General features: G+C 38.5%; 1 protein-coding gene across 7 annotated transcripts in view; it reads left to right on the forward strand.

Moving 5' to 3' along the window:
- Window positions 1–25,908, forward strand: part of Arhgap21 (Rho GTPase activating protein 21) — a 126,552-nt gene that overhangs the window by 44,040 nt on the left and 56,604 nt on the right. For all 7 annotated transcript variants that reach the window (XM_027405333.2, XM_027405332.2, XM_027405331.2 and 4 more), the window contains 2 exons: window positions 10,117–10,296; window positions 13,006–13,030. In XM_027405333.2, coding sequence (XP_027261134.1) covers window positions 10,117–10,296; window positions 13,006–13,030 — 205 coding nt within the window. Of the gene's footprint in view, window positions 1–10,116; window positions 10,297–13,005; window positions 13,031–25,908 lie in introns of those variants that run through there.

Consider the following 25,908-nt stretch of genomic DNA (forward strand, 5'->3'; position numbering starts at 1 on the left):
TGTCCTTGCATCCTTACTTTAATGAGTATTTTTAATAACACAAACTAATGCCAGAAGATATTAAAGAAGAATTGGATGAAAGCATATTGTAGATGCAGTCATTTGTATTTTGGAAAGAGAGAGAAAAAATTTTTCTTTTTCCTTCTGAGACAGGGTTTATCTGTGTAACAGCCCTGGATGTCCTTGGAACTCACTTTCTAGACCAGGCTGGCCTCGAACTCACAGAGATCCACCTGCCTCTGCCTCCAGAATGCTGAGGTTAAAGGCGTTCTCCACTGCTGCCTGGTGAGAGAAATTCTTTTTAAATTATAAGAATAGTTACACAAATGCTAGAGGACAGGTGAAATATTTTTGTTCCAGGCTTTATCTTTTACTTTTATTTTTTAAAAATTTATGTATTTTTCACTATGTATTTGTGATTGAAGGGAGAAGGTTAGCGCACACACATGTGGAGGTCAGAAGACAATTTTGTGGAGTTGGTTCTTTCTGTCTACATTTACTTGGGTTCCTGGGCCAGAATTCAGGTCAGGGGCTTTGTGTCAAACACTTTGCCTGCTGAGCCGCCTGGCCTGCCCAACTTTCTTTTTTAGAAAGGCAAATCAGATTGCCTGTGTTATCATGGAAATATGTATTGTTTGTCACAAAGAGGTCCAAGGAAGACAGGAACACATAATTGGAATGTGTCATTACTACCAATAAAACAATTCAAAGAATATGCCTAGAAAAAGCTGGAGGGACCGTTGTATATGAGGCATATTGGGTGACATGACACCCTCCTGTTATGCTGTAAGATGATAATGTTGTTACAAAATGCTATGTCTGTACATTAATGAAACAACTTTCAGCATCTGCAGGTAGTGCTAACCTACTTGTGAAGCATTCCTGGGTACCTCGTAATCTTGCTGCATTTTTGGGCTCTTTTGTTATTCTGTAAATATGAAGTATCAAAGTGTGGTTATTTAGGAATCTCTTTGAAAAATTGGGATCTAAAAACAGAGAACGAGGGAGCAGGAGACATGCGGGGAGGTCAGAGGAAGGGGGGCTGTTTGGGTTATAAATACAGTACAAAGCAGAAGCTGGATAGAAGGCAGACTAGCAAGCCTACCATCCATCAGTGAAACTGCAGAAGCTGTGCAGGAAGGAAGGACCACAGCAAGGCAGGTTCCCAAGCCAGGTGCATGAGTGGTGCTGCTGTTAATTCTGAGATTCTCCAGAGAAAAGCCAGTTCTACTATTTTGACCACGTTAAGCAAGCTTTTTATTAAAATATTAAATACTGACCAAGATGGGATTTGGTTAGGACCATTCCTGGAAACTTTACAGCTGAGTGGCCCCAAGGCATGTGTTGTTGGGACTTTTGTGGACAAAACTCATAGGCCACTATACTTTGCCATGGGGCTTTGTTTTGTTTTCAAGAACCACAACTCCCAGATTCCAGGAAGTTACTTGGTCTTTGGGCAGGTGAGGTTTACAGGTTAACAAATGTCCATCTAAATGATAAATTTAAGATTGAGCTGTTTGTAAAACTACTGACTCTCAAGGATTTCCTTTGCAGTATTACAGATAGAAGTTACATGGTCGGGGGCTGGAGAGATGGTTTAGAGGTTATGAGCATTGACTGCTCTTCCAGAGGTCTTGAGTTCAATTCCCAGCAACTACATGGTAGCTCACAACCGTCTATAACGAGATCTGGTGCCCCCTTCTGTCCTGCAGGTACACATGCAGGTAGAACTCTGTATTCGTAATAAATAAAATCTTAAAAAATAGTTACAGAAAAAGTGGTCTCTTTGAGGTCGGGCGTTGGTGGCGCACGCCTTTAATCCCAGCACTCAGGAGGCAGAGGCAGGTGGATCTCTGTGAGTTCGAGGCCAGTCTGGTCTCCAGAGCGAGTGCCAGGATAGGCTCCAAAGCTACACAGAGAAACCCTGTCTCAGAAAAGAAAAAAAAAGTTACATGGTCTACAAGCTATGAGTTCATTTCTTTGGTTATATTAACAGTTCTAAGCAGTGTCATTGTTTAGAAAAATATGCGCAGGTACAGCAAGATAACGTAGTATCAAAGCAGGTCCCCTTGTTTTCAACCTGGATTGGCAAAAAAGTCTTTAGGGCAGGAGAAAGTACAATGCTAATGTGCAAGAATGAAGATCTGAGTTTGATTCCCTGTACCCATGTCCAAAAACAGGCATGGTGGCAAACAGCTATAATCCCAGCTCTGGGGAGGCAGAGACAGGTGGGGGGTTCCGTTCGGGCTCTCTGGCTAGCCAGCCTTGCCTGGTATGTTCCAGACCAGTGAAAGGACTCTGTCTTAGAAACAATGGATGGCATCTAAAGAATGACACCCAAGGCTGTCCACTAACTGGACTCACTCAACTCTGCTTTCTCTCAGGAACGCTACCCCCCCCCAATATAAACTAACAATCAAACAAAAAAGATTTTAAATTAGAAAAAAAAAAAAAAGGATTTACCAGCAAACTTCATGGTAAGACTGCAGCACACTTGGGATGCACAGATAGTCTTTTAACCAACTTAGGATCTAAACCAATAGACCAAAAACCAACCAAACAAAAAACAAACATCAGTTCAGAATATCAGGATATTTCTCTGGCATGACTCTAGAGAAATTATTTTAGAGATAAGTAATATCTAATTATCCAACACCATATTATTATTCCATTTCTGCTAATGGTGTGTATCAGAGAAAGTGGTCTAGCTCACCGCTTACTAGCTGTCTGGTTGTGAGAAACTACTCAACCACTGTAAATCCATTTCTCTGTCATACTCATGATATGCAAGATTTGACTGACAGTGTGGACTGTGTCTTACAGTACTTACCAAGCATGTTTGAGGCCATAAGTTTACTATCCAACACAGAAAAAAAAAAGTCAATAAAAATTGTAGATAATCAGGTTTTGTTGTTCTTAGACAATATCATGTTTTTACACTTGATCTTAGTATCCGAACAGTGATACTTTAGTACATTTTCACAGTAAGCTGTTTCTGTCTTTAGTGACACTTGTGATTTTATTTTACAAAAGAAGTTTATTGTGTACTTTACAAGGTGAAATTTCAAGTATTACATACTTTCAACTCATTAAAAAAAAGTTAGAGATGGTAATGTTTGTCTGCGGTCTCAGCACTTGGGAGGTCGAGGATCAGGGGTTTAAAGTCATCCTCTGGGGCATAACAAGTTCAAGGCCACCTTGGGCTACATGAGACCCTGTCTAAAAAACTTAAAAAAATATCCCTGCAATATATAGATAATAGTGACACAAATAGGCATATGACATAGTTGTTTATATAGCTTGACTATTCTTTATCCAAAATGGTTGGGCTAGAGTGTATTTAAAAAAACCCTTTTTTAGGATAAGATCTAACACTGTGTATACATACACCTTGCACAGTGTCTGAAGTACAGTATTTCTAGTGCTCTCTCTGGTTTTCCCGAGACCTGTTACATGAAGTAGGGCATTTTCTACTTCTCCTGTCATATAAATACTCAAAAGGTTTTAGCTGGTGCAGCATAACTTACATTATCATCTTCAGAGCCAGTCAGTCTAGGCATAGACATGCTTTAAGCAGCTTTCGGACCGCAGTTTACAGCCATAAACAAGGATCCAGATCAAAGAGTCTGCTTCAGAGTCCGTGTCCCCCCTATGCCATATCCTAGAAACATCAACAAAATAACATTGAGCCAGATGAAAGTTGCAACCATAAAGTTAATAATTCAAGGACATAAAAAGAAAACCACTGTTTGGTGTTTTCTCAGCAAGTAAAATCACCAAAAGAGGTTGGATGACTGTGAAAAAGATCTGGCTCTCTAAACAAGCTCTGTCTTTAAGTCATTGTATGACCTATGTAAGAGTTGCAAGAGAACGAGTCAGTAGAACTGTAGACATATTGCAGAATTTCTGGAGAGCCTCTTAAGACAAATATAATGCAAAATGCTTTCTCAGGAATGCATTCTGGGATGTACTAGGAAGCTGACTTCATTATATATTAAGTACAAATAACTATAAAAGGAGACATGTATACTTATGTATGTAAGCATTCTGTCCTGTTACATTCACTTGTAAGACAAACCTATCTCCTTTTTTCCTCCCGCCTCTCCTTTTCTTCTGTCATTGATCCCAGAGCCTTCCATGTTCTAGGCAAACCTAAGCAGTCACCACAGCGATTTACAAAAAAAAAAAAAAAAAAAAAAATCATGTACTGTAAGTTTGCATTTCATTGATTTGTGGCAGATTTACTTGTGTAAAATGTTTACCACAATCCTTAGAATTTCCCATTATTTTGGAAAGTTCCATTATGCCATTTCCCATTTTTTTGAACAATTACTTTAATTATTGTTTTCATTGGTGTTTCCCCCTTATACTCAGACTTCTTTTGTTTTGTTTTATCTGACTACCCTAATTTTTGTAGGGCTATTTGTTATACTTTAGTTTCTTTTAATTTTGAGCTATTGTTCAATCAAGTGGCCTTGTCATAAAGTCTTTTAAGGGAATGAAATGGCAGTTCTTAGTTCACAGGAATTTAATCTCTGATATCCAGCCACTTCTTACCTTCTTTCACTCTTAGGTAGTTAATGGACAGTTAGGCTCTTGTGGTTGGGAAGTGAAATGTACAGGGGAGATGCAGACCAGAGTATCCTTAATCTGTGAGCGATGTCTTCTCTCCTCACAGCCCACGGTTTGCCCGTGTTACTAAATGCAGAAGATCAAAGGCACGGTGGGTATGTAGGAGTGAAGGAGGCACTCCTGTGTCTTTCTTTTTATCTCCTCTTTGTATACAGGCCAATGAAAATGTAACCTTCCCTTCTTTCCTACAGGGGAAAGGTCAGAGACGAGAAGGGCTTGGATGTGTTGTTCTGGGTGGATGGAATAATTGAAACAACTGAGCTGTGTGCTGCTAAAAAAAAAAAAAAAAGTCAGTTTGGAGGGCAAAGTGAAATCACTTACACTTATCCATCTTTTCTTTTGTGTAAAGAAGATGTAACGAAGCCAATCAGAAACTTAAAGAGGAGGAAACATGATCCAGTAGAGGTTCCTGTGTGGTTGAAAAGAAAACTTGAATGTATCTGGGTTTGTGAGGCTATCAAAAGAATATTGTAGATGTGAATTTAATGCTCACATCAGTTCCGGAGTACTAGAGTTCTAAAGGAAAGGAAAATCCTAACTTAGACTGAAGAACAAACCCACACAGATTACAAGATAGAAGAGATGATGAGAGACATGGACACAGAATGCATCCTAGCCTGGGAGTCAGGAATCCTTTATTTGATTTTGCAAGTTTCTTGAGATAAGGCCTTGCTATGTATCCCAGGTTGTCCTCAAATTTAGTCTTCCTGCATCAGCCCCTTCTCCAACCTGCAATGCTGGGATTTGCCTTGTCCATCTTAGAAACCATGGTTTTAATTCTTGCTCAGATTGTAGCCACCCACACTCTGAGAAAAGTCATTTTATAAGTTAGCCTCTGTGTGCTCATGTGTAAGGTGAAATAGTTCACTTATACTAAAATTCAAGAGGGTTTTTGTTTGTGAAAATTATATATCAGGGCAATTAAACATATAAAGAAGGTGTTCATTATCACTGGCTATTAGGGCAATACAAATTAGGATCACAACCGGTCATCTCTCATGCACCTGCCACAGAGACTTAAATGACAGTAGGAATAGCATGTTTAATGATGGTAGCTCCTTTCTGTGTAAACACCATATAATAAGCAACCTTTCTAATGCTCTTCAATTTTATTTTTCTTTGTAGTTTTAAATCACATACTTATGTGTCAAATGCAGTTAGGAAAAGGCATCAAAGCAAATAAGAGCTCTGGAAGAAACATGGGGTCAGAAATTAGTAGTAATAGAAACTAGATCTTGGACAAGCAGCTAACCTTTTCCTTCCTGTTTTTAGCTTTTTGAATGAAGAACTCTGAAGTCACCTGCAGATACTTTGTATATTAAAAATTAATTGCTGTTAGTTTATTTCCCCTCCATGGATTTGAGGTTTCTAGAGGGATGGGGAACTTGAAATAGATAGTAGATATGTATATGTAGATATGTACACACACACACACACACACCACACACACACACACACACACGCGCGCGCCGGCGCGGCCACTATGTAAGTTAAGCTCCTGCACTAAACTACAAACAGACTAGACCAAGAATCAGAAGGGAGTCGGTCAGGTTGATGTTCTATAGAGCCAAACTGCAAAACTACATGGCCGTCTGACATCTGGAGGGTGATAACCACATTTCCAAACAGGCCATTTGATATGCACCATAATGCCGCCCGCCCCCTCAAAAAAAAAAACAAAAACAAACAAACAAACAAACAAAAAAAACAGAGACTAACTGGTCAGTTATTGCCATATGTTTTTCTCTCCTTGTGTAACCCTGGAAATTGACATTCAAAAAATCTGAGTTTCTCTTGAGCAAATGGCTGTGACACATGAAAGATACATATTTAACTGTTTATGAAACCGTAATATTGTTTTCCAAAATATTTGTACCATTTTAGATTTCCATTAGCAGTGTGTAAGAGGTCCAGTTGCCTCATAGCCAACACTGGCTGGTCTTTACAGTAAATAGGTCTTGATGTTCCATTGTGGTCCAGTGTGCATTTCCTGATCAGTTATAATGTTGAGCATTTCTTACCTTCTTTAGAAAGATATGCTCTGATCTTCTGTCCACTTTTTAAAAATTATTGGATTTCTGGAGTCATTTTTATGTTCCATATATCAGTTCTTGATGATCCATTTTTAGATACTTTCCCCTCTCAACAAGTTGTCTTTTCATTCTCTTACATGTTTGAAACAACAGATTTTGATGAAATCCATTTCTTTCTTTCTTTTTTTGAAAATAGAACATAAGTATAGGAAATTTCTTCTTCAGAGATAGATTCTTAACACGATGACCACAATTAATACACATTTCAATAATAACAACTTTACATATTAATAATTCTCCAATCAAAAGACACAGACTGAATGGATCAAGAAACAAAATCTACCTATCTGTTGTTTACAAAGAAACATCTTAGTTGTAAAAATGGGCATAGAGTAAAAGGATGGACAAAAGTACTCCAATCAAATCAGGCCAGGAAGCAAATATGTCTTCTAACATCTGACAGATTAGACTTCTAACTAAAACTTCATTCTAATCAAGAGAATAGTTACATTACTATCCAAAACATATATGCACTAAACTCTTGTGCAATTAATTTCATTTTTAAAAGGTACTACTGATTTAAAGACAAAGATTAACATCAATCCATTAGTAGGTGATCTGAATACCCAACTTTCTCTAAAAGACAGGTCATCTGGACAAAAAATAGAAGCATCAGGATTAATTGGCATCATACATCAAGTGGATTAACAGATCCACAGAATATTTCACCCAAACACCAACGAATACACATTCTACCCACCAGCACATGGGAGCTTTTCTAAAATAAACCATATCTTGGGGCACAAAACAAATCTTTACAAAGTTAAAAAGCCAAGTAACTACTTCATCCTGCCTGACCACAATGCAATAAAACTTAAAATTGACAGCAAACAAATCTCTAGCAAATACACAAACTCATGGAGATTAATCAACTTATTCCTGAATGATAAATGGGTCCAAGAAAGAAATAGAAATTTACCTTAAACTAAATGAAAAATGAAAATATAATATAATGACTCATTGAAAGCTGTCCTATAAAGAAAATTTGTAACTCTAAGTGCCTAATTTAAAAAATCAAGAAGACTGCAAATAAGTGAATTAATGATACAACTCAAAACTTTGGAAAATCAAGAACAAACCAAATCCAAACCTAGTCAATAGCAAGAAATAATAAAAATCTGTGCAGAAATCAATGAAATAGGAACAAAGAAAATAATACAAAGAATCAGCTTACCTAAGAGCTGGTTCTTTGAGAAGATAAACAAGATTGACAGATCCTTGGCCCAACTAACTAAGAGAGAGAGAGAGAAAGAAAGAGAGGAGGGGAACCTAATTAATGGACTCAGAAATGAATAAGGAAACAATACAGTAAACACCAAAGAAATTGAAAATATTGTAATAGAGTATTTTAAAAACTTGTACTCCATTAGCTGGAAAACCTGAAAGAAATGATGAATTTCTAGATCAGTCAAACCACCAAAATTAAACCAAGAAGTTAGAAACTAAACATACACAAAACTGAGGAGATTGAAATAGAAATAAAAAGCCTTCCAGCTACAAAAAAGTTCAAGATCAGATACATTCAGAACAGATTTCTACCAGATTTTCAAAGAAGACCTACAGACAATCCTAAAACTGTAGAGAGAGAGAGAGAGAGAGAGAGAGAGAGAGAGAGAGAGAGAGAGAGAAAAGGAGAGCTCTCAAAATTCTCCTATGAGTCTATATCACCCTCATACCAAAACCAGGTAAAGAGGCAACAGAAAAAGAAAACTACAGGCACATATCCCTGATGAATATAGACTCAAAAATGTTCAATAAAATAGATTGCAAACAGAAAACAGACTTACGTCACAAGAGTATACACTATTACCAAGTTGGCTTTAATCCTGAAGTGTAGGGATGGTTCAACATATTCAAGACAATAAATGTCATAAACTTCATAAATGGACTTAAAGAGAAAAATCACATGATCATCTCAATAGATAAAAAAAGCCTTTGACAGAGTCCAGCATGCCTTCATGACAGAAGTCTTAGGGAATGTAGGAGATAGGGCCATTATAAAGCTGTAAGGTCCTAGGAGAAGTATACTTTAAGTCATTATCATTATCAGAGAGGTCAGGAAAACATGGGCACAGTGGGTAGGTAAATGTCAGGAGATTATGTTCTCTTTGTATCTCTGTTTTCTCTATGAAAGCCTGGCAGGGTCATTGGCTGTCAATGAAGATGAGGGAAAAGGGATGAAATAGCCTCTTAGGATGAGGACACAAGATGTAATGTATCTTGACTGACAGCACTGTAGGGTCTCTGGAGGTTAGTGGTCCAGATGTTAAAGAGAACACCACCAGCTTGGCTTTGTTTCTGTCCACCTGTGTTCATCTAGAAAGGCAAGGCTACGAGGAGGCAATACTGATTCCTCCTGGGCCAGTTGGTGACAGTGAGGAGTTTTAAAGGATCAAAGGTAAGGGAGTAAATTAAAGCCACTTTAAGAGGATCGTGAAGACTTGGGGTTGTTGAGGCACAGTGTAAGAATTAAGACTTAGGGTACAAAAGGGAATGATGTAATGAGTGGGGGTTTGGGTTTTAATCTGTAAAGGATTTCTAGTCTTGGTCAGGCAAAGGCTGAAGAGCAGAGGTCAAGGGACCTCAAAAGCCAGAATCTTGGAAGGATTGTGATCTCTGTGCATATGGAATTTGGGCTTCGAACTGAGGCCTTTTCTGCTATTTTTCTAGGATTTGTTGCTTTGAACTATTTGAAAAGGCTTAGTCTCTTTCCTTTCTGAGAGTTCTGTGTCTCTTTTCATTGTTTCTCCTCTTTGCCCTTTGTGTGTGTGGGATTTCCTCAGTGTCCTCTTCTATGCCTTTTATGAAGTTTTTAGTTTTAATCATTGTGTAAATAATTTTCAAGAATTCTCTCTTGCTCATCAACTTTCCACAATATAATTTTTTGGTAGTTTTAGTTTGGGGATGCAGTGGAGAGATGGCTCAGAGGTGAAGAGCATTGATGTGCAAGCTTAAGGACCAGTGTTTAGGTCCCAGCACCTATTGACAAGCTGGGAGAGGTTCTGCATTCACCTTTAGCACCATCAGTGAGTGGGTCATTCAGAGGAGGATTGCTGGGGCTTGCTGTCTGCCAAACACCACAAGCTGCAGGTTCAGCAAGAGACCCCTTCTCAAAGGATATAAGTCAGAGAATGGTAGAAGACACCAGGCACCTTTGGCATGAATGTAGAGGTGCCCACACATGTGGGTATACATTCATGCATGCATACATCCATGCATGCACATCTTTGTGGTTTTGGGTGACTCTAATGCATCTAACTCTAACAGTAAATATATGTCTTCTCCACTAAGTTCATATTTATACTCAGGCATTATGTTTGTACATAATTTTTTTTTCTAAACTAAGTATGTTGTATTCTGTAGTTAACTGTTGCATATCTTTGCACTTTAGGTGTCAAAAAATAAAGATGGAAAAGAACAGAGTGAAACTGTGTCACCATCTGAAGATGAACCGTTCTCTTGGCCTGGTCCCAAAACAGTTATGTTGAAGAGAACATCTCAAGGATTTGGTTTTACATTAAGACACTTCATCGTTTATCCCCCAGAGTCTGCAATTCAGTTTTCATACAAGGTAAGAAAATTCCCATCTCCTCTGGGCTTCTTCCCCTTCTTACCTTTCCCCTTTCCTCTTTTCTATCTTAAAATAAGTAGTATATTTGCTTTTTTAAAAAAAAACAAAACAAAACTTTTTTATGTAGTTTTTAAACCTGTAACAAAAGCTTTAGTTTCTGAAATATACTGATTCCAAACTGTAGATCTATGTTCCAGTGATTTCTAAGCTTCATTTTACTCTTTGTGATATGTAACTTCCCGCTATCTAGAAAGATTGTGTATCCTCTGGGCAGACTATGGCAATTGTTGGTTAAAATGTGCTGTTGGTTATAGAAAATTAATAAGAATAGAGACTGCTAACTTTCGGATGTATCATATGATGGTAAGTCAGAATTTTAAAACATGGTGATCAGAATAAACTGCATGATATACTTCAGTAGAGAGCACTCCTCCTGTCTGAAAGGGTTACTGTGTGACGGTTTTAGCTGCAGGTGATGTATATAAATAACCATTTTCTTACTACCATTATTAGTGTGAGCTTACTTCATCCAAGGCAGAGGCATGGAGCAAGTGGCATTAGCCCCCATGTAACAGACATGAAAACTGAGTTAAGTCCTATAAATAGAGTGGGCCTGGAGTTTGAACTTGGCCAATGTATGGATTAAAGACATGCAAAGATATTGTCCCATTGTATCTGGAGATCACACTCTAGTTTTTGAGATGTATCCTCACTATGTAACTCTGACTAACCTCAAACTCACAGATGTCTGCCTGCTTCTGTCTCCAGACTTCATTTTTCCTAAATACCTCTTTCTAGGCAAATGTATTGTGGGATAACTTATAGTGGGAATTTACCAATACAGAGTCAGGTAGAAATATAAGGGTATTTAATAGGGAAAAGCCTAACTTACAGAGCAACCTAGCCAGCCGGCGTGGTAGAGGTCTGTACAGCAAGAAGCAAAGAGAAAGCGAAAGAGCAAACGCAGTCACACTACGTCACTCTGACCACGCCCTCACAAGCGTGGTCAGGCATACCTGTAGCCAGCCCCTAAGTAGGCGTGGCTACAGCTTCCCCTACAATTCCCCTTTTAGTCTAAAAGAGGATTAAAACTTAACAGTTTAAAGTATCCAAAATTAACAATCATACAGGTAAAATATCAGAAGATACAACAATCTGCTATGTCACATCCTAACTATCTATGTTAACTAAACCCTAAAGTCATCTGAAAGGTATCCAAGCCTGAACACCTCCTTCCAATCCCAACCATAAACAATAGGAAGTAACCTTTTAAAGACACTGAATATCTTTTAAGGGTTATGAATAATTACTGCTAGGTTTCCTAAAATGTCTGTACAGCTTCTATCTAGCTACTTTAAGAATCTATTGATTTTAAAAGCTCTGGTAATGCTACTTACATATTCCCTAGATGTATAATTTTTGTCTGTTTCATTTCGATCACAAGAAGCATATAGGTAATATAATTTCTATACAATAATTGGCTTAATGCAGGTTAAAAATATACCTATATTAGAAAGTATTTCTGGAGTCTAAAGAACCTGGGTCTGATCCCCTTTTCTGTCCCACGTTAGCTCTGACCTTGAGCACTGCACTTGTTAGACACCTACAGTGCCTTGTTCACAGGTTGTATGATGACTGTGTGGCATGAAACATTTGGAATGTGAACTAATGGACAGTAATGCTCGGTATAGCCATGCAGTGCTGGGGTTTGATGCAGATATCCATGCAAATAGGTCTGTTTTTATATGCTTTCCCTTGGAAATACAGATTACTTTCCACTTTCATATTGAAATTTTATCAATTCACTCAAAGACCTTGTGTGTATGTGTGTGTGTGTGTGTGTGTGTGTGTGTGTGTGTGTGTGTGTGTGTCTGAGGAGTAAACCTAGGGCCTTAACACATGACACTTGCTAAGTCAGTGTCATTACTGAATCAGTGAGCTATACTCCCAATCTTAAAAGAATTTAAAGTAATTTTTAGTGCTGTGTAGTTTTTAGAAAGTATATGACTGATGAAAACAATGTCTCTATTATGCCACTTAGCTGGCAACGATTAGTCTCAGAATAGAGCTTATAACCAGAAGAAGAAAAACAATGTTTGGGCAGCCAAAATAAAGGTCAAGAGTTATGTAATAAATCACCAGCCTTCAGCCAAAGCTCCAATTTCTTTTCTACAATGCATGGTAGCTTTGATTCGGTCAAGGCTCAGCAAGTACTTGCCTCAATGTGTTTTCATGCTAGCTTTTAAAATTTGCTTTTCTAATTTCTCAGCTAGACATAGGCAGCATGGCAGCAAGAGCTTAAAGACACCAAACAGACGAACTTCCAAATTGAGTACAAGAACTTAAACATGTAGCGATTAGCCCATGAGAACTTGCTGAAAGTGACTGTAATACAGCAAATAATGATCATTCCTAGCTCTTGTTCCATTCCCACCTCTTCAACCGCTTGTGTGGTGACTCCACCTAAATAGCTCCATGATCATACCCAACCCTCACACAGCATTTCAGAACTCAGGTGATTTCTTGCCCCTAACTTGACTTTAATCACAGCCTTTTTTTCTTGTGGAAACTCCAGCCTACTGATAAAGATGCTTAGGAAGACTCTAATTGGTGTTTATTATATATATCAATAATTGGCTTTAAGTTCAGCTGTGATCAGATGAGAGTTTACTCTTGATGCTGAAATGTGTGTTTTGTTTTATTTTGTAGGATGAAGAGAATGGAAACAGAGGAGGTAGGCTATAAATTCTTTACTTTTTCTCTAAACGTTCCCCTGTGAATTCTTGATGTCCTGGGGGTGGCATTAACTGAAGTGATTTCAAGAGTAAAGCAGCTTTTAGGTATGAGAATCATGGGATTTTGTTGTTTTTGCTGTCATTTAGGGCTTTGTGAACTACTCCATCACATGACTGTTATGATTTGAGCACTAGTGCCCTCATTTATGCGGCGCAATTCTAAGGATACTGTGTAGGGTTTTTATTTCTGTCAAGGGCTTTTGTAAACTTAGTGGTCCTTTCGGGCAGGAACATGTGTTTTATCAAGGTGGCTTCGGCTTTGTAAAAGATCCAGGACAAAAGGGGATTATTTCTTAATAATTCTGATTTGGTTTTCTTTTCCTTTTCAATAACCTTTAATGAGTTAAATTTACATGCAATAAAATAGATTCATAAAAACTTTATTTCTGGGGTTGGAGAGATGGCTCACCAGGTAAAAGTAGTTACTGGAGAACCTGATTTCAGTTCCTAGAACCCACATCAGTGGCTCACAGCTGCAGTTTCTAACTCCAGGGACTGAATGCTTGTTTTATACATAGCTGTGATACAAGAGCAAAACTAAGAAATTAACATTGATAGGGTATTAGTGTATTAGCTACAGGCATGAGCTTCCCTGTTGATTTTTTGTTTTTGTTCTAGAATACCACTTTGCACCTAGTTATAATACTGCCCTAAAACCCCCACTCTTTATTTCTCTCCTTTGTTCTTTTTGTGTCTTGTGACCTCAGCATTGTTGGGTTTTGTCTTGTAGGACATTCATCCACTTGGTTTTGTCTGATGTTTTCTTACCACCAGTTTAAGTTTTTTATGCTTTTACCAATAAAACCATATTCCCACCAAATATAAGTGTAACATTGTGTGAGACTTATTAAATGTATAACCCATTAACCTTCAATTCCCATTAAGATATGATTTAAAAAATAAGCATTCCATCATTTTAGAAAGTTCCTATGTATTCTTTTGTAGCTTATTTGGCTTTTTGTCAATAAAGAATTTTTGCAATCTTGCATTTTTGCAATTTCTTGTCAAGTAGAACAATATAGAATATTCTTTCTGTGTCTTTTGCCTGACTTTTTTTCTGTATGTATGGGTACTAACAGTACTACTTTTTTGGGGGGCGGGGGAGCTGAGTAATTTTATTTGTATATATCTATTCCATGGACAGTCCAGTTAGCCTTATTGGATCTTTGTCATGTCTGTATCTTGCCAGCCTGCTTTGGGGTCCTAGGGTTAACTTGAAAAGGAAAACATTTCTTTCAGTATTGTCCAAGATAATCTGAAGGTATAGGCAAGGTAAAAGGAATCATAGATGTCACCCTGTGCAAGATGGGGCTCTCTTGTCACCATCTGTTAAGCACTAGGGTTTAGGATGAGTCCCAAATGCTCTTGCTGTGATAGAAATTGGCAGCTGACAACACAAGCACCAGTATGAGCAAAGGGCATTTGAGTTCTCCCTCATCTTCCTGTCATTTCCCAGGTTGATGTACGGAAGCAGATATGGTACACGGAGCATCTAGAATTCCCTGCTTGTTATAGGGGAAATGCATGCTTCTAGAAAAATATAACCAGAAAGCTGTGTGTGGATAGTTATGCATCTGCCACAGCCTACTAAACTAATTGGATGCAGCTTAAGTACTGTGAATGGGAAGAATAAATTTAAACACCTCTAGGGCCAAGTCTTAGAGAAAGAAACTTGGAGAGGAATAGTAACATGCAAATGATGGACAGTCTCCCCGTTTTCTACCTACTCTCATTCAGAACAGGGGGTTGTCCATATACAGAAATACCATGGTGTAATTATATAGTAAGAAATAAGTTTATTAAAAAAGGCACAACGTTGGATGGGCAGGAAAAGGGGAGTCGTTCTGGGAAGAGTATGGGAGTGGTTATTATGACTTAAACACATGGAATTCTCAAAGAAACTGATATGTTTGGGGGTAAAAACAAATTGACAGAAGATAAAGTGTACATAAATTTGTGCTGTGGGACCAATGTCATTATCAAAGAAAACGTGGATATGCTTTTACACTTCATAAGAGCCAAAGAATCAAGTAAGAATAGTAATAGGGATACACATCATCTGTTTAAAAAAAAAAAATCTTGTTTGCATTGAAGTCTGAGGACAGAATATCTTGCATGTCCTTGTTCTGGAAAACAAAGAGAATGCTTCAGCAGCATAGCTCCAAATGGCTATTTTCCCAATGATTTTACATTCCTAGGATACATCCCTTTAAAGCAGTGGTTCTCAACCTTCCTAATGCTCCAACCCTTCCCATGTTGTGGTGACCCCCAACCATAAAGTTATTTTTGTTGTTAGCTGGGTGGTGGTGGCACACGCCTTTAATCCCAGCACTTGAGAGGCAGATTTCTGTGAGTTTGAGGCCAGCCTGTTCTATAGAGTGAGTTCCAGGACAGCCAGGACTACACAGAGAAACCCTGTCTCAACCCCACCATCAATTTTTTTTTTTTTTGGTTGCTACTTCTTAACTGTAATTTTGCTGCTGGTATGAATCATGATGTAAATATCTGATGTGCAGATGGATTTAGGTGACCCCTATGAAAGGGTCATTTGACCCCCAAAGGGGTTGCAATCCACAGGTTGAGAGCCACTGTTTTAAAGGGTTTCTCAGGATGGAGAAACAGTGCCTTAGTCACACTTGAATGCCTGTGGACAAGTTTGTTATCTCAGTAGTGCTGCTGGTATTTCATAGGTGAGGCCAGAATGCTCTGATATCCTACCAGTAAGAAGTAACTGAGAAAGTACAGAAGGTATGGACCTTTTATCCCTGAGGAGAGCATGGGAAGGGTTGAGAGCACCCGAAGAGGCCAGTCTGTTACACACTAGACATATACTTTGAAAGAGAACTGCTTGGTTTGGGGAGGGGGAGGGAGTGTGCCACCAGCAGGCACTTGAATGCTTAATCCAGCCAGTCATCAGAGTGTGTTAGGGATCTGGTCAGCATGAAGATGAGGTAATAGTCCTCTTTTGTAGATAAAACAGCTAAAATAGCTCATGCAGATCACATGGTTAGTGAGTGGCAGAGCTGGACTTTCAAATCAATTATCTCAGGTACTCTTTTTTTTTTTTTCCAGCTTTTTTTATTTGAATTAGAAACAGGATTGTTTTACATGACAATCCCAGTTCCCTTCTCCCACCTGTCCTCCCCTACCACCCCCAACTAAAACCTTATCTGTCACATATCCTTTCTGCTCTCCCTGGATGGTGAGGCCTTCCATAGGGTGTCATCAGAGTCTTTTGCATCCTTTGGGATAGGGCCTAGGCCCACCCCCGTGTTCCTTGGCTAAGGGAGTATTCCTCTTTATGCAATGGGCTCCCAAAGCCCACACCTATGCTAGGGATAAATACTGGGCTTCTACAGGAGGTTCCATAGATTTCTGAGGTTTCCTCACAGAAACCCATGTTCCTGGGGTCTGGATCAGTCCCATGCTGGTATTCCAGCTATTAGACTGCGGGGCAAGAGTTCCCGGATGTTCAGGTCAGCTGTTTTTGAGACAGGGTTTCTCTGTGTAACAGTTCTGGCTGTCCTAGAATTCTTGTAGACCAGGCTGACCTCAAACTCACAGAGATCTTCCTGCCTCTGCCTCCCAAGTGCTTTAATCCCAAGGGGACTAAAGGAGTGTACCACCACCACACTACCCAGCTCAAAAGTATTTATATCTTAAAACAAATATTCTCAAAGTTAGGGCCAAGAATTATTAGGTAAATATATAGAGTGTTATTAGAGTTAATTAGCTAAATATATAGTGTGTTTTGAAACCAACCTTGTGAAGCCTGCATGGAGAAGGTTAAGATAAAGGAAACTTGTTTCCTGTTTGTGAACACCTAAAGATAAAACATTTACATTAAGATGAGAGGGAGCCCTAGATACTTTCTAGAAGGAAACTTTACACTCTATGACATTCTGAATAGCTGTTTAGCTATGGTCCTAAAACATTCCCCTGAGCCTGTGGAGTTCCCAGTGCTCTGCCTGCCAATTGTGCTTTCACATTCCAGGGCTTGTGTGTGTCCTCCCCAGTGTGCTCACAGGCTACACAATGCCCTCTCAGCCTAAGCCTAGTAATATCACTTGAGCTAAACTAGCTGTCCCTTGGGTCATATTCCATATTAAAAAACTCCGGCTCCTGAACAATTATCTATAGATGTGATTTTAGTTGCACCCTCATCAGAGGCAGCTTGTGTATTATTGCTATTTGAATTCAGTGGAATGTTATGATTTTTATTGTTTTGTTTCCTTTTAGAATGTATTTCCGAGTCTGTACAAAACTATTTCATGTGAGTTTTGTTGGGTGTATTAGAATCCCAGCCTCCAGGGTAGTGACCAGAATCAGAGTGTGGCATCACTGGAGAAGAGGTACTGCCAGAATTGTATTGCAATGCCTAAGAGACCCTGCTATAGTGCCAAAGTTCTGTAAAACAACTGAAGGCTTTGCTTGATACTTTCCCTTTTGGCCATTTAGTAAAATCTCTTTTGGCATTTAATTTTCTAATAATTAAATTACCCAGCCTTTTTTTATATATTGGATGTTATTTTATGTTTTAAAAAATTATTTTTCAGCTGGGTAGTGATGGTGCACACCTTTAATCCTAGTATTCTGGAGGCAGAGGCATACGGATCTCGGAGTTGGATGTCAGCCTGGTCTACAGAGCCAGTTCCAGGACTGCCAGGGAGATTACGTAGGGAAAACATGTCTTGAAAAACAAAACAAAAGTTATTTTTCATTCTTGAATTTTCTGTATAGTGATGTAATACAAGAAAAGACCCATGTAAGCAGAGTCTATTTTGGAGAGAGTAACTGTTTTGAACAATTGATATCATGTTGATGCTCCAATTGTCCTTTAAAATTCAGAGTAAATACTCCCATGATCACATGAGAATAAGGTTGGCTGTTGCTGCTATTTCCTTTTCTTAGTTCCCTTGTATTTCCATTGTTCTAGAGTGCTGATAATGGGGTCAGGAGGGAATTGTGTAAATGTCTTAGTTGTGACATTTGTGATTTGATTATTTCTGACCAAGTAGCTCTATAGTATAGTGTGTTCCAACAGTGACAAGACCCAGGACAGGCCAGATACAAAGGAAGGTGTTTGTTGGCACTAGGCATGCCAGAGTGATACAGCAACAGAACCTTAGATTGGAACCACCACCACTGAAGCCCTTGAGTTTAAGGCTGATGTGAGAGTCCATCCAGGAAATGTTGGTTAGACTCTGTCCATGAGCTTACAGAGACAGTCCGGCCTTCACCATGCTTTCTTTCTGCCTTCTTTCTCTTGGTACTTCTAAATCACCAGGGAGGGGATTGGATTGGACCAGTTAATCATTCCATGTAGATGCACCTCAATGCTATCAAAGTTCAGAAACAAGTGTGCTTTAGTGAAATGCATTTTTAGAGATGGAAAAAAAAAAAAGGCTTGGAAAGCTGAGAAAATGGAGTCTGTTTTATGCTGGAGTCTGTTTTATGCTGGAGACATGCCGGGTCACGACATAGACTTTAAAATTAATTTGCTGAAAACACATTCTTTTAGAATAATGTGACTAAAATATGGACCTGAAATTGTGTTGCAAGAAGTTTTTCTTTCTGGCCAGGTCAGAAGCTAGAGATTTGGCGGTGAGTTTGAGAAATACATTTCTTTTCAAGTGCAGTTATTCTGACTGGGCTCAGTGGAGCCCTTAGCTGAAGGCTATAGGATACATGCTTAATTGGGTTGTTTTTAACTACCTTAACAGGATAGGTGTTAATTAGTTGCATATTTTCTGTTAATTTTATGTGCTTCTTAGTAGAACAACCATAGTTGTCTTAGTGTTGAGCATGTCTTAGAAGTAGGAGAGATAGACGGTCATGATGGTGACCGCAGTGATAGAGGGGGCAGCGGTGGTGGCGACAGCTCTGTTCAGGGGTTTGTCTTTAATCCTCACCACAGCTTTCCAGGGTGGATACAATTACTGCTTCTAGTTTACATGCTGTAATTGAGACTTGACATGGAAGTGATTAGCAGGAGGTAGAGGAGCTGGGTTCTGGAGTTTCCTCTCAATATCTGCCATGGCCTCTCAGAGATTAAGGTTTATGGAATTCACACTTGAAAGTGTAGAAAAAAGACAGTTATGTTCTCTTGAATTGCACACACTATTAACAGATTGTTCAACTTCAGGTGCAGTTTTGGCTTGCACAGCATAGCATTTCTTCATTTTTACAGGCTAGCATGTTATTGATTTTTGTTTCTTGAACCTCTGCTTACTAACAAGGCTTACCTATTATCTTTTTTCCTTAGTTTTTAAAATTTATTTATTTTACGTCCCAACCACAGCTTCCCCTCCCTCCTTTCTTCCCAGCCCCCCTCCCCATATTTATTATCTTAATGTCTGAATTTACTTTTCATTTTGGTTCAGTTACATTTTGGTATGTGGAATGTTTTTGTTATTTATTTTTATGAGATGATAGGGAAGTCCTAGGTATGGACTTAAATTAGACATGATCAAAAAGTACTTCTATAGAAATATTAATAACTGTCTTTTCAAAATAAACACTGAATTTGACCAAAATATTCATTGACGTATAAATAGGTAAATTGTGGTATATAGTAGAATACACTATATAGTAGATACTATATAAACCAGGATGGCCTTGAACTCACAGAGATTCTTCTGTTCTGCCTCCTGAGTTCTAGAAGGCATAACTACCATTTTTTATCATAAATTATAATAAAATTTAGCACTTTCAAGTTAACAACTCAGTGGCAGTTAGGTACAGGATGAAAGACATGTGAGAGGTTCATTTCTATATATATGTATTAGCGCTTAACTTTTTATGACTGGAATCATATTTCATATCTGTATCTTTCTGTCTCTTTACAAATGGTTGCTGGCTCATACTCTTTTCCACGGTGGCTTTAGCATTTCCATATTTCCATGTAATGCAGGAGGGTCTCCATTTCTGTATTCTCCACAAGTGTTATTTTTTGTTTTTGTATTAGAACTAACTTAATTGGTGTAAATGAAATTTCATCATGGTTTTGATTTGCATTTCTTAAATTGATTAATGCTTTTAGATATTGTCCATTTGTGTAACCTACTTGGAGAAATAATCTGCTGATGTCCATTGCTCATCATTTATTTTTAAAACTATCATTTTGTTATTATTTGTATATGCAGTGTATGTCTGTGCACCATGTTTGTTCCTGGTAAGTGAGGAAGTCAGAACAGGGTGTTGGATTTCTGTGATTAGAGTTACAGGTTGTGAGCCACCATGTGAGTGCTGGGAACCAAACCCATATCCTCTGGAAGAGCAGCCAGTGCTCTTAACCACCAAACTCTCTCTCCAGCCCTTGTTGCCCATTTCTAAAATGGGCTTATGTTTTTGTTCTGTGGTAGTAGTAGTCCTTTATATGTGAATTCTACACACTTAATGCGTGGTTTGCATTTATTTTTTTCTCATTTTGTGTTTTTTTTTTTTTCTCATTTCCTTGTTTGAGGTTTTTCTCACTTTTTTGACCTTTTTTAGATAAGGGGCTAAAATAAGAAAAGTTTAATTTCTTATTGGGCATGCTGTCTCTTAATTCTCATGATAGTACAGCTGATGAACAAGAGTTCTTGAGTAGTATTTAGTTCATCTACTTTTTATTTTGTTACCCATGTTTCTGTTGTTAAAAGCATTTCAGTGGGTGAAAAAGGCAAGCATAAAAAAGTATATACTGTCTGATTCTTCTAATACAGACTTAAAGGAAAGACAGACCTAACTCATGTGCTAGTTTGAATGACTGGGGAGAAAACAAAAAATTAGAATTTTTTTTTTTTTTTTTCCAAGTGCTGCTTGTGGAAACCATGGTTTTATACTTGGCAAGTCCCTAGACCAAGCAGTGTCTTTGCCCCAAGGCAATACTATATTCAAATTATGCTGGTGCTTATCTAGGATATACATTTGTTGAGCTATTTGAACCTTGCACTTAAAGTATTTTATCTTGTTTTAAGTTGCAGTTATATCTCATAGATGATTTAAAGAATGTGCGTCACTCTACCCATTATAGACAGTAGTGTTGGAATGTTTTGAACAACACAGCTCTGAACCTTCTTTTACTGGCTTTGAATCCAAAGGCATGCATATATAGGAGTGGTGTTGTTGAGTCATAGGTATAGGCACAGGTTACTGCCAGTTTCCTGTGCAGTTGTTAACCCCCCCCCCCCTCTAAAACCCTACCTATCACATATCCTTTCTGCTCCCCATGGAGGGTGAGGCCTTCCATAGGGGGGTCATCAGAGTCTATCATATCCTTTGGGATAGGGCCTAGGCCCACCCCCGTGTGTCTTGGCTCAGGGAGTATTCCTTTATGTGGAATGGGCTCCCAAAGTCCACACCTATGCTAGGGATAAGTACTGAACTACTACAGGAGGTCACGTAGATTTCCAAGGTTTCCTCACTGAAACCCACATTCCTGGGGTCTGGATCAGTACCAGGTTGTTATCCCAGCTATCAGTTTGGGGAGCAAGAGTTCCCCGATGTTCAGGTCAGCTGTTTCTGTGGGTTTCACCAGCCTGGTCTAGACTGTAGGTATTCTTTTCAAGTAAGGAATTTGTTAGCTACATTATGTATAGTGGATATCCATTGATCTTGTTTTTCAAATTCTTACTAATTCTGATGTTCTTATTTTAATACAGTCTGAATGGGTGATATTTTGTGTTGTTTTGCTTTTTTATTTTTTTTTTTTTTTTTTTTTTTTGGTCTTTTGAGACAGGGTTTCTCTGTGTAACTTTGGAGCCTGTTCTGGAACTCGCTCTGTAGACCAGACGCCTTGGCCTGGAATTCACTGAGATCTGCCTGCCTCTTCCTCCCAAATGTTGGGACTAAAGGTGTATGCCACCATTGCCTGGCTGATATTTTTTAATACTTTGAGTTCTCCTTAGGATTTTTGTTACTCTCCATGGACATGAAGGTGTTTCTAAGGTGCTTTTTTTGTCCCATCAATCACAATCAAACTTCAGTTTGCCCATCATTATTTTTGTGTGTGGTTTGGGACCACGATGAGTTTTTTCTTACGATATTTATTTTGATTTCCACAGTGTTTAGTGTAAAGTCTGTACCTTTTCAATTGCTGTGTAGCGGAAACAACCTTGCTCATAAAGTTGTCTGTCGTGGTGCTGGTCTGCCCTGGACTTTGCTCTATCTTGGGAGTTAGCCTGTGGCTTTTTATCATATAGCTTCCAAACCAAGAATTTTATTTTTAAGGCTTTTTTTTTTTCTTAAATATAGAAGAAAAAAGAACATGACAGAGACCATAGGTACTTACAAAGCCAGAAATATTTACTCTCTGATTCTTTGCAGTGTATCTTCCATGTTATTCTGTTCCATTGGTCATTTTGTTTCAAGAAAACGATGCTTTTGATTGCTGTGGCTTAATGAGTGGTTCTATCCTACAGCGTAGTCTTCCATTTGTTCAAGATACCTTGCTAGCATGCATGAAGCTCCATATTAAACCCACAAGTAGAAAAAAAAATTCCTGGCTATTTTCATTTATTATGTAGTATCATGAAAGTTTTAGAATTGGGTTTTCAGTTGCTAGAATTTTTATTGTGTATGTATTACTTAGAAAGTTTAAATGTTTAAGAATACTTGCCTTCAGGAGGCAGAGGCAGGTGTATCTCTGGCCAGCCATGGCTATACAATGAGACCCTATCTCAAAAAAGAATGTAAGCAAGCAAACAAACAAACAAACAAAAACCTAAAACAAAACAAAATCTTTGGCATGTTGAAGATTGTAGACTAGTTGGTCTGCATTTTTTGAAATAATCCTTTGCTTTTTGCTCTGGTCATCTTTTGATGTAGTGAATGTATATATATTGATTGGATTTTTAGATGTTAGGTTAAACAAAGCTTGTGTTGCTGAAGCAAATCAAGCTTGTTCATACTGTTGTGCATTAGCTTTATTTGGTCTGTACTTGAGGATTCTTGCTTCTCTACTCAGTGACTGTGCATAGTGATTAGCAGATACAGAACAGCAGCCAGCAAAATGGGATGATTTGTGCAAAAGAGTTAGTAGAGGGAATGACTATGGTAGTCAAATAAGCAAAGAGGACTGGGAAGGGACTGTGTGATACTGATCTGGCTCTAAAGGAGAAAAGTGAAGGGAAGATTTGTTAGGTGAAGCCCCAGACTTGAGTCTGGATCCATGGATGTTTCAGCTAGGCCAGCAAGCAGTGGATGAATTGGGGGCAGTCTTCCTAAAGAGCCCTGCTTTGGGCAGCAGTGGGGACATGCTGGCTCAGTGTGGATCTGGCAGTAGATCTGATGGCTGGAGAGCTGCTTCCTGCAGGAGGTTCTGAGAGGGAAATGCGAGCATAGTATCTTCATGCTTCACAGCCTGGGCTTCTTTGTCTCCGTCCCAGCTGAAGGCGTGTGATGCTTTCCAGGCTGTCCTTGTTGGCTGGTCCTGACCACCTTGCTTCCTGCCCCAGTCTGTGGAAACCATGGCTCTTTGCCTTGTCTAGCTTTCCCATGGTGGTCCATGGGAGAAAGAGTTGACCATGAAGCCAGCTAGCAAACTGTACATATTTAGAAACCTTTATTTATTTATAACTAGTAAATTTTTTAATTTTTTTGCTTAATCTTATTTACTTATTTATTTATTTATTTATTTATTTATTTATTTATTTATTTATGAGTGTATGGGTGTTTGTTTTGCCAGCATGTATGTCTGTGCATCACTTTCATGCCTGGTAGCCTTAGAGGACAGAAGAGGTCATTAGATCCCCTGAAACTAGAGTTGCAGATGGTGTGAACTGCTGTGTAGGTGTTGGGAATTAAACCCCTGTCCTCTGGAAGAGCAGACAGTGTTCTTAACTGCTGAACTCTCTCTCTGGCCCCTTGTGTAATCTTTGTGGTAAGAATCTGTTGATTTAGACTTTCTTACAAATTCCTTTTTTGAGATTAAAAAAGCTGTTTCTCCTTCATGCTTGCTATGCTAAGTAATATATATTTTCATTCTTTTATAGTTAGCATGATAACTCTACTCATCTCTCTACTGCCTGCATATCATTGTTGTGCTGTGTTGAAATTCAGTTTTTATTTAATGAAATTCTTTTGTTTTGGCCCCATTTTTGCTTTGTACATTGTTCAGTAATCTTGGAGATATCACTCTAGTCTTACTTGGCTTCTGCTATTGCTACTGAGACATCATAATTTGGTCATACCTTTTTGGAGGTAAACACACAGACACATGCACACACAACACAGACACACACACATGATACATACACACATGGCATAGGCACACATGAGACAGACACACATGACAAAGACACACACACATAGGCACACATGACATAGACACATGCACATGATACGCAGACACATGCACGTATATCACACACACACACACACATGCTCTTAAGGTTTTTCTTTGTACCTCTAATGCTCAGCCATTTCCTAACAGCATAGCTAAGGATCTAATGTCAGGTGGGGTCAATGAAGCTTCTTGGGACTCTGACATTTTCCTCCTCACATCTCATCACTGTCTGTGGTTCTTTCTGGGGCCTCAGTTAAATACTTTCATTTTTAAAAATAAATATAACTAGATTTTTATAATTTTGTTGGAAATAAGCTAACAGAAAAGTGATAGCCAGTTTTAATTTTTTAAAAAGATTTTTATTTATTTATTATATTTATAACATTCTACTTTCATGTATATATCTGCACACCAGAAGAGGGCACCAGATCTCATAACAGATGGTTGTGAGCCACCATGTGGTTGCTGGGAATTGAACTCAGGACCTCTGGAAGAGCAGCTGGTGCTCTTAACCTCTGAGCCATCTCTCCAGCCCCCAGTTTTAATTTTTTGAAGAGCTACTTTGTAGGAAATGTATCACAATTAGTAGAAGATTGAGGATATGTTCATTAGTAATAAACTGGAAAATCCCTGAGAAAATCATAGAGACAACCTGTTGATTGCTCATGTTTGTGCTAAATTAGGTGAGGATTCCTGCCTCTTGGTTTACCTGTTCAGAGAAACTGTGGCACTAGCACAGGTTTGATAATAGGAAATAAGAAGCAAAAATTGGTCTTGAGATTATGCAAAGTAGAACACTTAGTTGTTCAGTATGAGCTTCCTCTCCTCTCTCCCTTAGTGCCTGTCTCCTACCCTCTTTCCTTCTCCCCCCCCCCACTCTCTTTTTGTAAACTATCAGAATCTCTTGATGTTGACTTGGCACTTTTGAACTCCTAGGCTCAAGTGATACTCCTTTCTCAGCCTACCAAGGCAGGGACTAACTACAGATCCACTCCACTTAGCATCAGTGTGCTTTTGAAACGATTTCTATGTATTCTCAGAGCACAGTTTATGAAAGATAACTGATGGCTGAAAATTCAGATGGCTGAATTTTCAGTAAATGTACATAGTAGGAGCTTATATGCACCAGTGACTATTGAATAAAGGGAAGGACAGTGACACCTGCTGTGATAGCTATGATCTTGCTGTTCTTAAGTGACTGTTGTCCATGCTGTAGAGTTTAGCGCACCAGTCTGTGTCTGCTACTGGGAGAGAAAACTAGTTCTGTCTCTCCCTTCTTATTCCCCGTAGTCTTTGTAACTCAAGGGTTAGTGGCACTTTGTGAATTAGAAAACACATTTCAAAAAACTAAGTATGTATATGAGAAAATAATAAAAATAAGCAATCTTGGGCTTACATAGAAATTTATACATACTCTGTAAAATAAACTGGTAGGTGAGAAATTTAAAAAGAAAGTCTTGATTTTACTTAAAAGTAATGATTGGTAATCTATGATGAAGGAAATTCAGCTGGATTAAAGTAGATGTCAGAAATCCACCTTTTAGGAGT

The sequence above is a fragment of the Cricetulus griseus genome, chromosome 3 (genome assembly GCF_003668045.3).
Source record: "Cricetulus griseus strain 17A/GY chromosome 3, alternate assembly CriGri-PICRH-1.0, whole genome shotgun sequence".
NCBI classification, from domain to species: Eukaryota; Metazoa; Chordata; class Mammalia; order Rodentia; family Cricetidae; genus Cricetulus; species Cricetulus griseus.